This window comes from Anastrepha ludens, chromosome 5 (genome assembly GCF_028408465.1).
Source record: "Anastrepha ludens isolate Willacy chromosome 5, idAnaLude1.1, whole genome shotgun sequence".
In the NCBI taxonomy this organism is placed as follows: domain Eukaryota; kingdom Metazoa; phylum Arthropoda; class Insecta; order Diptera; family Tephritidae; genus Anastrepha; species Anastrepha ludens.
In genome coordinates this window covers 55,915,002-55,928,478 of record NC_071501.1, presented here as the reverse complement: position 1 = coordinate 55,928,478, position 13,477 = coordinate 55,915,002, and the positions used below count along the sequence as shown (strand labels likewise).

Sequence of the window (13,477 nt, the reverse complement as noted above, 5' to 3'; positions counted from 1 at the left end):
TTCGTGGGACAAACATCAGAAAACAGAATTATGTACATATTCAGGTACATAACTACACATGTGCTCATAAAAGGAAACAAAAAACACGTTCAATGAAAAAAAAAAAACAGTAATAATAGTAAAAAAACCTTTTACAAATTAACAGAAATTAATTAAAAATCAAGCTCAAAAGAAGACGTATTCGGTAAAATTAGAGCTTGGATCTAACATACCTAAAACTCCCAAAGAGTGCTCTTCATTTTTGAAGTACAAAGAGTGCATGCAAAAATATTATACCCTGTTGCATGATAGTATTTCAGGGCAGCCCAATAATGTTAATTCAGACTGCGAGATACCCAAAGTTACCACAGAGGAAGTCCTCCTTATTATGTAGCGCTTTAAAGACAGAAAGTCGCCTAGGTCCGATGCAATCTTACTCTGGATATTTAAACGAGCAGTGACCGCAAATACCGAACGTTTGTACACATATTTAATGAGTGCCTTTCAGACGGTGTGTTCCCCTATTCGTTCTGTTGTCAAAGCCGCTAGGCCACTCATCATCATACCACCCAATACCACTTCAGGGAAGTTGTGTGAATGCATAATTTTTGTCAGGCTAATAGTAGAGACCTGTCACAGACACAAGTCGCTTTCAGAAAGCAACGACCAACGGAGGATGCGGTCAAAGTAGCAGAAGACGCAATCAGCGGATAAAGATGAAAATTGTTTTCCAAAGAATACTGCATCTCAGCTGAATGCATATTATTAATACTCTTCGCGAATTAGAGATCCCCGGATGCACCCGAAGAATTATACCAAATTGAACGACACAGATAACGGAATTAAGGAAAATAAAGCGGATTTGCAAACTGTTCAATCCAGAATAAATAATCATGGTTAGCAGAAGCAGGTCTTGAACTGGCGCATCGTAAGACGTTGTCCTGATAAGTAGCAGAGAGGTTAGATAAGTGGCAACTATACAAGCATCAACGTAGGCAACTGTATGTAAGCCTCATACATAGTTATCTTCATATTAGGGGCGGAAATCTGGTCTGAAGCTCTTAAAAAGCCTTACTATATGTGCACAAATAATAAGATCACTGTATCATTTCTTTGCTGTAAAAATATATAGTGTGTTCCGAACAACCTCGAAAAAAACGAATACTGGTGATTGGAGAACTTTGTGCCGAAATAGCAAACAAGATGAGCTATGAGGAGATGCTTACTTTGATAAGAGCGATGAGACCGTGCAGCTAGCGGTCGGTAGACATATCGTGTTATTCCCTCGATAACCAGGTGGATAAGTAGAGGACGTGGAGAAGTGGATTTCCACCCCTGATATGTTTTAAATCTTACTTAGCATGATGACAATCCACACTACACCTTATGTGCAGGGGATTTTGCTGAAGACACCAAATATTCTTTTTTTGTCGATCCGCAGTTTTATCCGATCCGAAAGATACGACTCAAGCGTTAAGGTAAGAAGGCGATTTAAGGCAGAAATCCTTAGTTCCACGGAAGAAGACAAATGAGCAGGAATGGATTTTTAATGCGTTGAGCCGAAACGCAAACCACACCCTTTTCGGCTTTTAAAATTTTACCCATATCTGCAAAAACAAAAAAAAAGAATAGTGAATTTGAAGATGAAGAGAAGCAATGCGTGGGAAACAATCATAGTGCTGCGTCAGCTGAATCACGATGTGCAATGCCGGCAAGATTAGAGCAAGTGGAAAAGAAAAAGATCAGAGAAGGGAATTAAGAAATTGAAATTAAATATATTGGCATTAATTTAAGTCATGCCACTAACATTAATTTTCAGCAATAAAACCTTCTTTAAATTGCATTTAATGATTTAATAAATTGAAGGTATAGCATGAAATAATGAGTTGTCCTACTACAAGTACACTGAGTTGTATTAAGGCAATATTATATACGCAGTAGTACACATTTATATAAGCAATAATTTATTATTACAGGCATTTTTGTCTTTAACAACAAAGTTATCCAGACACAGTGGGAAAAGTGGCTTCGATCGTCCTGCTATACTTAGATGTAGAAAATATCAAAGAAAGAAGTAAACTTTGTACTTCAACGGATCACTGCTTCAGAAAGTTTAGTATAATATTCCAGGGGCTCGGATCGATGCCAAAGAGGGCACAACAAATGTTGAAATCCTAGTAGACATATTAAATAAATACTTTTCTCCATAAAAAAATTCTGCTTTCGAAAGGCATCTGTGTCGATATTTAATTGAAACCGAAGTGTCAAGCGCCAAAATATCAGTTTGGTAAAATCATAAAGAAATTATTAAAACGATTATCAAATCCAAGTTTAACTCTAACAATTATTTTGATACATTATTTACTCTGCATTTATTTCGGTATTTTGGTGTGCTTGTACTTTATTGAACTTTGCGAACTGAGATAGTGTCTCTATTCATTATACCTTATACATATTCTTTCAAAATATCATGTGTTTATGGACAGAAAGTGGAACGATCACAAACTAAAGTTTAGTGTGCAAAGTGCAATCAACTTTTCCCCTTACTTGTATTAATATCTTATCAACGGATTTTGAATTTCTGCTCAATATTTATAGACCATATCTATGCAAGTTGCGTGGGGCCGACCAAAGGTTCGCCGACTGTGGACGCTGGTTTATACTCTGTTCCTGTACAAATGTCAAATGTTTTTAAGCTTTGAAAGCTTAATTTAAAACAGCAAACATCATCGTCTAGCTCATCTAACGATAGGCCCAGGAAACATACTGCTCCGACGGGTTAATTCGGGAGGGAAAGAGAATGATAGGCTTAAGAGGCTTAGAAAGTAAAAATGGACCGTGCATGCCTTACGGAAGTACCCAATTGGAAGCTAGTTATTGGGAACACTACGAGTACGGAACTGGATGTTATTGATACCGAAAATTGGATTATATATATATAACATTCTATCCTTTGTTGAGAAAACGTATAAAGCGTAGTGGGCGAGATTTATTAGTCAATAATTTATGTTACACATAATTGAGTTGAGGACCAATAGGTGTACCAAGCGTTTTATTAAGTCGTTACCGAGCAAACCTATTTTTTCATACTTTAATTGAGTCGTATTTCGTGTTTTATGTTCATCATTTGTACCAAAAGTTAATTTGCATATTATGTATAACAGGTTTCTATCTTTGTTGAAGGTTGGGTGTGGTTATTGACCCATTTCGTCCATTTTCCATACCAAACTACCTTGATCAAAGAGAAATATGTGTACCAAATTTAATCAAAATATATTGATTTTTGATTAATTTATAGTACGCACGGCCTGACGGACAGACAGATGGAAGCACAAACATGGCTAAATCGATCATTCTAAAAATTCTGAGCGTTTTGGTATATATTGAAGTGATTGAAGGGTGCTGCAGATCTTTGAGAGGAAATATTTCAGTTATATTAATTTTTTAAATAAGTTTTTTGCAATACGGCCTTATTGAGTTATAGCAGTTACATACAACCGTTCTCTGAGGACACTTATTAAATAAGAGTGCATAAGTGTGTACGGGTATGAAAACAACATCCGGAATGCCGAACCAAATATTAATTGGCTTCCTTAATTTTAGCTTCCTAACATTATCTTTACAGAATGTTGCGAACTGAATAGTAGCACTTAAGCCTGCTGTTGTTAGATTCTCTGCTCTATTAATTAAAAACCGCCCTGCCTTTGCTCAGCTCCTAAAAATAATTTTTAATAAATCTCGAGCTTAATCTTCGATATGAGCGAACAGCAAGTTTCTAACTCCGATTCTGATAAGCAGCAGAAAGACAATGTTCCCAATCCACAAGGGGTGTTCTAGGCCCACTGCTTTTGGTATATTTTATTATTGAAATAAGTTTCTGTTTTCCTTACTTAAACATTTTTTACTTAAGCGGATGGCCTTAAACTGTTCACTCTGACGGTACTGTTTGCCTATATCCAGCGGCTGCGTTTTGAGACGCTTTTCATAATACCTGTACCAAATGTTTATGTGCATCATTGTGTTCAAACTTTGCTGCTTTTATACGATTACATCTCAAATATGTGCTATGTACAAAAACTTTGCTCCACTCTAATCTAATATGTGGTATGTAGGACGATTTTCTGCATCAATTCTTTTATATATATAATCGCTTCGTGTGACATCAGGTTATAAAACCTAAGTGAGTATTTGGTATTGCACTAAAAGTAGTTTCACGTCCAGTAACGGGGGGATATATAGATTGAAATAGCTTCCGATGGGTATTTAGGCTACGGTGCTTTAGATTGGACGCATTTGCTCACGAATATCAAAATAATTAAGATACTTGTTTGTGCATTTGTTATTTCAGGATTGAAAAAAGATATTCTGAATAACTTAGCACACGATTTTATCGAAAAGAGTCCCGAATTACTAAATCTAAATATATGCACCAAGTGCAATAAAATCATATGTACTCGTAAAGAGCACAAAGAGAACGAAAAATGGGCTATAAAACTGCACACTCAAAAATTTTCTGAGTAGAAAGTTTGAAATTTTGTTGAATTTTTTTTTTAATTCGCACATATGAAAAAACCATATATACCTATATATGGTTTTTTCGTAAAATCAACTACATATGTTAACCCAAAATATTAAAATTTTATATGTATATAAAAATGGAGACGTTTTTTTGTGTTCGTTAGTCGCCGATTCACGCCTAAACGCATTCACCGATTTCAATCAAACTTTCACAGATCATTGGTATTGGTCCATAGATGGTTTATGTGAAGTTTTAAAGAAATCGGTAAAAATATGCGTGCGTTGTGTAAGTGTGAAAAATACAATATTTGCGTGTTTCCCTTATACGGACATTACGTATACGGAATGAGAATATACGCAAATGAATAGAATATACACAGACATGAATAACATTGTTTCGATGTTGAGTGACGTGTGCGACTGTATTATTCGTAACGCAATAGTTGTCCTCTCTTTTCTTTCCTTTTTATGCATGCGTGACACGGCATCAAAGCACATTGCTTTTTTTTAAACTGGAAAAATATTTTGAGCTTCATTTGAACGTTTTATGATTTAGATAAAATAAAAATTCGATAAATATATTTGATTCCATTAATAACCATAAGCGTGTATTTTTCGAAGTTCAAAGTTTTTGGACAATTATTGAAACGTTTACTTAAATTAAATGTTAAATACATATATATAAATGCGCAAATGTAAAAGTTCAGATGGATTTAAAATATACGAAATTATTCAGCGGTTGAATCGATACATTTTTTGAAATCCATCAATATGGATCGACAGTCGCCATAAATGTTCTTTTAAAAAATAAAATGTGTTAATTTGATGGTAGCTCGAATATTAAGATCAGGTTTCTATTAGTATAACTTTGTTAATGGGTTTGAGTAATTGTGGTGAAAGTCTAAAACCAAGAAAAGAAAACGCGAAAGCCGACGAGCAAATTAATTGTGTGGGATGAATGTACAATGGGACATAAAAAATCAGTAGAAGCATTGGATAGAACTTTTAAAGATTTACGTACAATAATAATCAAGAAATATTTGGTGGCGCTTTAATATTATTGTCTGGTGATTTTCGTCAAACTTTGCCAGTAATTCCCCGTTCAACACCAGCAGATTAATTAAAAGCATGTTTAAAGACATCCCATTTATGGAGGCACGTAAAAACTTTGACTTTGAAAACAAATCTGCGAGTTTATTTGCAAAATTATACATCGGCTGACGAATTTTCAAGGCAACTTCTGAAGATAGGAAATGGACAAATTCCTATTGATGCTGCTACTGGCCAAAACAATCTCAGTTTTTTCGTAAACAAACCGCTGTCATGACCCGATGACGTCAGCCAATCAGCTTATTCTTTCGAATTTACTGACAGCCGGTTAGCGATGTGATCTTGGCCACACCATCCGAATTCTTTTCACCATGATAGTGACTGAGTTTGTAACTCTGCATCAACGAAGTTAAAGTAAAGTAGGGAGAATGAACATGGCGGAAAGATTTTTAAAGGTGTACTACCTAGCAGACCGTTATTCTGGTCTGAGCGAATTTGGCAGATATGCCGACGTCATTCGGCCTGTGTTTCACAAAATTTAGCTTGTTGTAATGATATAGGATAAAAATCATCACAGCCAATGCTCATACCATTAGTTTATTTACAATCTTGCAAAGCTGCAAATTGTTTTGTTTAATTAAAATTGTAATATAGCTAAATACGAGTAGCTCAAATATAGCTAAATTTCATTTAAAACACACAACTTTTCACGCAGCTTTGGACATTTGTATACACCGTATTCGTAAACGAACCAATGGTATGAACATTGGCTGATGATTTTTATCCTCTATCATTACCATAAGCTAAATTTTGTGAAACACAGGCCAAATGTCATAGAATCCAAAGTTCCCCTGAAACATTTTTTTTCACCATACCTAACAAGCAAACCAGATACCAGGTTTGGAGAATGATTGAAGTGTATTTACGCAAGAATGACAGATTTACAAGGTCTACTCTTTAACTATGGCGAACAAGAAAATTGTAAGGTGAACTTCGGCTGGGAAACTTGGGTCACTTGGGCATACGAATTCTGCACGGTTATTTCACATGAATTCACACTCTCGTCCAATCAGTCGTTGTTCAGACGGAAACGAAGTGCCATTGATTGATTCGTATATCACCAACACCATCTCAGTTGTTTTGTAAACACATCCCAAGTGAAGTCAACCATCAACTGATTCCGGCAAATTGGCTCAGAAGCGCATAACGGTCTGTTAAAAAGCACTCCCTAAAAACCTTTTCATTATCTACTTACAAAGAAAAATGGCTCCATTCGATATTTTCGATGTTTAGAAAGAAAAAAATCGGTGGTATCATTAAAATTTTTAGAATTCAATGCTACTTTTCAAATGTTCACACAACAACAAGGTTGGTCACGAGGCCAAATAGTGTAAAGCCCACAGACCAACAGTAGCGGAGGTGAAAATCGTAGTGAATTGTGTACCTGATCCTATCATCAATCTAATTTTAATTTTATTTTTGTATCCAAGGTTCGGGAGGGAGTGCATCGAACAGCGTCGGTAAAGCAACATGCAGAATTTGGGGTACTGCGATAAGCAGGAAGAGGCTGAGATTGTCGTTGATGTAGCTACGATCTCGACCAACTGACAGATCATTGCAGATAAGTCGATGTTCTTTGATATACTCATTGATAGAGACGTAATATGTAGCGGTGATTACCACTGTAGCCGAATGGTGGTGATCTCAGTTTAAAACGTCACATAATAAAATGTCGACAAGGCGCCTTTCAAACCATCTTTTCAACTTAAGACAGCCGTTGACAAGGTCATACACGGGAGTCAGGTCTTGAAACGAAATGATTGGATATATGGTACGTAAACGCAAGACTAAAGATCAAGTTAAGAGTGATACGTGCAAAGCAGATTACAATCAACGAAACGGTCGACTATTTCGTATGCTATGGATGCCTGCCGATTCCATTCAAGCATATATATGTATATGAACCACTGTTGTCCTTTCAGTAATCAAATCTTTAGAAGAAATCATGCCAATTTTTGGTATGCCGATTCGGGTCAGATCCGATTGTGGTGCATCCTTCACGTCAACGAAGTTTCAAACAATAATCGAAAAGCGAGGCATACAACATATAATATTAAGACAGCAACGGTTGATAATCAACTAGTTATAAACTTATAAGTACACAAAGGTGCGAAAAAACAGCATTTTAACCATAAGCCAAGATTTTTGGGAGGCTGTTTCGTATCTCGATTCTTGTTTTACACGACAATACCATTAAGAAAAATAATATCACTTCCCTGGTGTTTCTACTAAATATAAATAAAATTATGTAACTGAGAAAGCGCGGGCAACTGTAAACTCTTGAATTCAAATGGCGCGTTAAGTTTTTGCGCATCTTGGGATTATTCGAATTCGGTTGTTTCGATAACTTTCGTCAGTTTTTGTTTTAACGAGTCTAGTTCCATTACATAATTGATGTGGATTTATGTCGTGAAAATGAATAAGGACGTGGCAACTTGGAGTGACAACGTACGTGGTGGCATTCTTGGTAAATTCGATCAAATATAGAAAAATATAGGTCAGAAGACTGTGAATGGGCAAGACCGAATTCTTTCTCTAAATTCACATATGCATCTATAAACAATTAATATTCTATAGTAGATCGAAGACAACAAAAACGAGATGCGAAAAAACATGTTGAGGAAAAGAATTATGATTGCATAAGTGGAATAAATAAAAGCCTTCAACAACATAAATAATGTGCAATCTGCCATCTGCATATACCTTTATACGCATATATAATCGCAATACATCGATAAGAATATATCTGCTTATGGAAATCATGTTTACTGTATACAAAAATATTCTTTACTTGTAATAACCCCCGAAAACGTGAAATCAATATACCTGGGGAGAATATGCTTCTGTCTAATAAATTTAGTATATTGATCTCATTTTATTTGTAAAGTAGTAAACTTTGTTTTACCTTTACACCTTTACCTCGAGTGCAATAAAGTGCCCACTTTTATCTAAATTATTTTTCCATGCTAGTCATACATTGTTTTAGTATGGGCTGCAACGGATGCAAATATCTAAATAGAAACAAACTCAAAATAGTATAAGAACGTACAAGTTACAAACAAACAAACTTTCACATTTATAAATATATGTACGAGTATAAGATTATAGTTTATATTTCATGCAAAGTTAAAATAAAAATTGTAAAGTCAAAGGGGGTCTTCGGGGCGCCGAATGTCACATACCTTTCATTAAATGGCAAATGTAATTTACATATATTACAAATTTTCTAGGTATTCATTGCAGATTTTCATTTCACAATAAACCTGTTTTTAAAGAAAAATTTCTTGAAAAATGATTTGAAAAATCCTCCATATCTCCATTGAAATAAGACTTATGCTGCATGGTAGCTATGATATTTTCATTAACGGTATTGCAAAACCGAATTTCCAAATAATAAATTTCAGATCTGCAGCTTTTAAAACTACAGAATAATCCAATAAAATCATCTGTCTTATCAATCCGTAATATAAAATCTGATTGATAATAATAGGCTAAACTAAAAGACTTCGCAAATTATAATTCAAATGTCATGCGTATAGAAAAATATAAAGCCTTTAGCTTAAAAATCCGCAAGTTATCTTATAAATTTAAAATTTTTCTTGAAATTGATCTCGGTTCCAATAAGTGCTTAGTTTCGCCAATAAACAGACTCATTCTTATTCTATTAATTTCGGTGCATGCACTGATGTACGGGGTGGTTCATATAGTGCTTGTTTTCAATCATATGTCAGAATTATTTTGGCAGTGGCAACTCTTTCCTGCTGGAAATCTTGACAAAAAATCAATAGCATTATTCCACAGAACGAAATGAATCGCTTTATTTATTTATTTAAGTCTATGAATTACAATAACGTTTGGAAATATTTCAAACCTATTTCCGAAATCAATGTTGTATAGCTCAAACAGTGTGTTTATTGAATATAAATCACAATCATCTTTTTTGACCGAGCTGCGATTCAACGCCGTCATAGCCTAGACAATAGGTGCGGTTAATCAGGATTACCGGTATAGTCAATTCTGATTAAAATTGTAGGTGACGGACGGTTGTCACGCGGATTATTGAACAGCTGATCTGTTTATTGGATAGTTTTGTCAGTAACAAATACTGCCATTAGCAGCCCTGATACTAAGAAATAATTATTTATTTAAAAAGAATCTTAGTTTTCTCAAATTGCTCCGAAATATCTAACAATTAATGTAATTTCGAACGTGTTAGTGCAAAGTTGCATTGTATCCAGCCTTTTCTTGTTCTTCTCTCTAAAAGATTTATTATTTTTCATTCACAATAGATATTAACTACCATTTTTCGGCAATATTGCCTAATCCGCTTAAATTATGAGAATTAAGTCTGGTTAACCCGCATTAGTTGCACTTAATTCCTGAAATATTCGAATGAAGTCGTTAATGCCGTCTGTATAGGCTATTCGACTTTTTTTGTGTGGTGCCGTGAAGGACTAATGTTATGCATGCAATCTATTAACAACTGAGGCTGTTAAGGGGAATATTGAGTACGCCATTTATGAGATAAAGCCAAAGACCGTCACCATGGTCATGGACATTTGGGTTAGCAATATGCGCTCCGAACAGGCCAGCAGATATAGCCACATGAATGAAATTGTGTTTTTTAAATAATGGGAATGTGTGTCCTTTCGAATAAACCAAAAATATGGTAAACCAAAAGAAATTTAGTTTTGTTATTTTTATTTGTATTTTTAACAGTAAACCTATATAAACCACCCTGTATTTATTTCACTTTTCGTTGACGCCGATTAACATACCCATTCTCATTTCTATTTTGTTAAAGGCTTACAAATAAAAATATTTGGCACTGTATTTTCAAACTGATTTTGTTTTATGTAATTGAAGCAAAAACGACTGAGGTGAATAAACACTTATTTTACGTATTGTAATTAGTCTCACATTTTTTTTTTAAATCCAGTCCACTAGGCAATGGTCCAGCAGACGAACGCATTACTTTCATTTTAGCCCATTGTTGGGTGTGCTTAATACGCATGTGATTCCTTACGGAATTCGGATGGGCAAACCGACGACCGCATTCTATAACTGGACAAATAGGGCTATCACGGGGATAGTGACCATCCAAATGCTGTCGGAATAGTTCCTGCTCTAACGGAGTTTTGCAGAGAGGGCAAGGCAGCACATAACTGTTATTAGTGCTATAAGTAATCTCATGATCATTTGAAACTGATGTTGGAGTCTCTGGCAAATTGGTGTCGTCACTAAACGCAAAAGTTTTAGCCATCAAGTTAGTATCCAAAGTGTTTTGGTGTTTAGTTGCTGCTTTCTGGAGTCCGCAAAGATATTCATATAACGGTAACTGTTTTTCATAGCGATTGTTATATTGCTGTTGCTCTTCTTGATGAAATCGAGGGTAACGTGGTTTTGGGTCATTATGTTCAAGTTGACTATTGTGACGATGCTGTTGATGTTCTTCCTTAATAACCATCTCTTGAAAAATAGTTGGTTTATTTTTTAAACGTGCAGTTTTTACCATTAATGACAATGCTGTCGATTTTGCCACAAAACTATCTATAGATAAATTGTTTTGATCACCAGAACTGCTACTATAGCCGTTTTCTTTTCCAGGTATGTCTTCATATTTCGTATTCCAGAAACTGTTGCAGAGAATTGTTGAATACGGATGTGAAGTCTTAAGTTTGCTCGATATTTCACCAGGATGCGCTGTTGTATGAAAGTTATTTACTCATTTGTTAATAACTTCGTTTTTATTAAGGTACTTAGGGCATATAAATTTGGCTATATGGATTATTGTATTAAAAAACTGCATAATCGTAACGTTTATATAAATCAGAAGGTAAATATGCGAAATTTCGATATCGTAATGGTACTTTTTTAGAAACTTATTATGTAAGGTTGCCCCAAGTGAATTAAGCTGTAGTTCTAATATTTCACAACTCACTACATGCAGTATTAAGGTTTAGTCTTGGAGGTAATTCTCCAACGAATAAAAATTGTGAAAATTCTCTGCAAAACTGAAAAAAAGTTTGCAAAATGGTTCAAAAAGTCGCCACGTGTTTTAGTCGTAACAAGACACACGCCCTTAAGGAGAGTAAGCGTAAGTAGCAAATTAAAATATCAGGTTGGTTCGTGACCCTTGTATTTAAAAGTGAGCAGTAACTCCAACAATTGAACCTTCTCACAGATTGTAGGATTTCTCGGTTGAACTTTTCTGAAGGGATAAATAAGTCTTATCTTTAATAGGATTATCTCACAATTGTAAAAAAAATTTATTGGATAATTCCTCAAAAGAGTGCACGTTTGTAAAAAAGAATGAGGCGACTATTGTACAATGACGGTTCTTTCGGGGTTACTTATTGTAACTTTCGTAAAAATAGTTACTTTTACTGTAAATGCAGATGTTAGATTATCTTGAGAAAATCTTTATTTAATCAAAAACAGCAATTGCAGTAATTGCTATTTTAACTTGATAAGACATAAATTAAAGATTATGGAAAATAATAAGAAACCCCTAGTGATTTATTACACAAAATCGGTCTTATATGAATATCTCAACTAAAAGTATTTGTTATAAATACCTCTTAGGAGGTATTACTACAAATTAAAACCCACTAAGGACGATAAATCTTACCTTGGTATCTTTATCCCTCATATTATTATACTTCCAGAACCGATCAGTCACTGGCTAAAAACGAACTCATACGTAATTAAGATTAAGGTTTTTTCAGCAGAGGGAAATTAGCTGTATCTGGAATGTAAAGTACCTCTAATTTACTTTACCTTCTTCGCAAAGAATCTTTAACAACACAATACTATTTCATTTTGGGCTGTATTGATAATCAACCTCCAAGTCACTCTATTTTAAGTTTGTATTAAAGTTCAGTTTCAGCCAAACCTAGAGTGGAACATTTAAAATCTTACACACTCGCATCAGCAAAAGGGAGCTAAGTATTATATGTATATGAATACATTTACTTGGGAGTTAAGGTACTTGAATAAAAATATCACTCAAATTGCATTATCTATCATCCCCAAAAATATTAAAAAATACCAAAATTAATTAAGTCATTTCCAATTTTTCTATTTTATTTAACACTTTACACATTCCTCTTATAGAAAAAAAATTGTATATTTGTTAATAAAGTATTGTGTTCCTCTTCTATAACTTCACCAAATGAACACGGCAGGGTATTGACTCTACCTGCTTTTTCAGGACACATACATTTTGTTCCATTACGCTTGGAAGGAACATATACTATGTAAGTATCATATGTAAGATGAAATTGAGATATGGGCCCAAAACAGGCTACTCTTACAAACTCAATTTGTTGAGAGTTAAACCCTGCCTTGGTATTCTTCGTTACGTGGGTATGTGTATTATGCTGCAGGAAAATACATAATAAATCAGAAGCAAAATCAAAAAGTACGCTTTCCACCAAATCTATGTAAAATTTCTCCATTTCGCTTTGCATGGTCCTACGTGGCCCCAATCTTTATGAAAACCATTTTGTCCGCCGAAATGAATTTTTTTTTTGTCACGGAGATTTGTGACAGATTCGAGTTTCATCTTGTATATTTTTAGAATATTGTTTTACGCACTTGCTTCTCATATTTAAAGTCTAACTCTTGTGTAATTATTTGGTGTACGTGCTGTTTAGTTATATCTGTACCAAGTTCCCCTTTGATTTACCTACAATTTATGTGGTTATTGGTTGCTAACTACTACATGTACACTTCACTTCGATCATCATTTGCGTATATACGGCTGCTACGTAGTTATAAGGCTGTCACAATGTTCCGTCCGTTCCGGCAACGCATTTGACTGATGTGACGTGTAAAACGTATCGTGGTGCCACAAGTATTGCCGCAT

The 13,477-nt window shown here is 34.7% G+C and overlaps 1 protein-coding gene across 7 annotated transcripts in view; it reads right to left on the bottom strand.

The window, feature by feature from the left end:
- The window catches only part of LOC128864279 (protein abrupt), a 134,954-nt gene that overhangs the window by 38,339 nt on the left and 83,138 nt on the right, over positions 1 to 13,477 (bottom strand). For 6 of the 7 annotated variants that reach the window (XM_054103864.1, XM_054103866.1, XM_054103867.1 and 3 more), the window contains one exon: positions 10,528 to 11,310. The exons of the other annotated variant lie outside the window; for it this stretch is intronic. In XM_054103864.1, the coding sequence (XP_053959839.1) occupies positions 10,528 to 11,310 (783 nt within the window). The remainder of the gene's footprint in view (positions 1 to 10,527; positions 11,311 to 13,477) is intronic. 7 annotated transcript variants of the gene reach the window in all.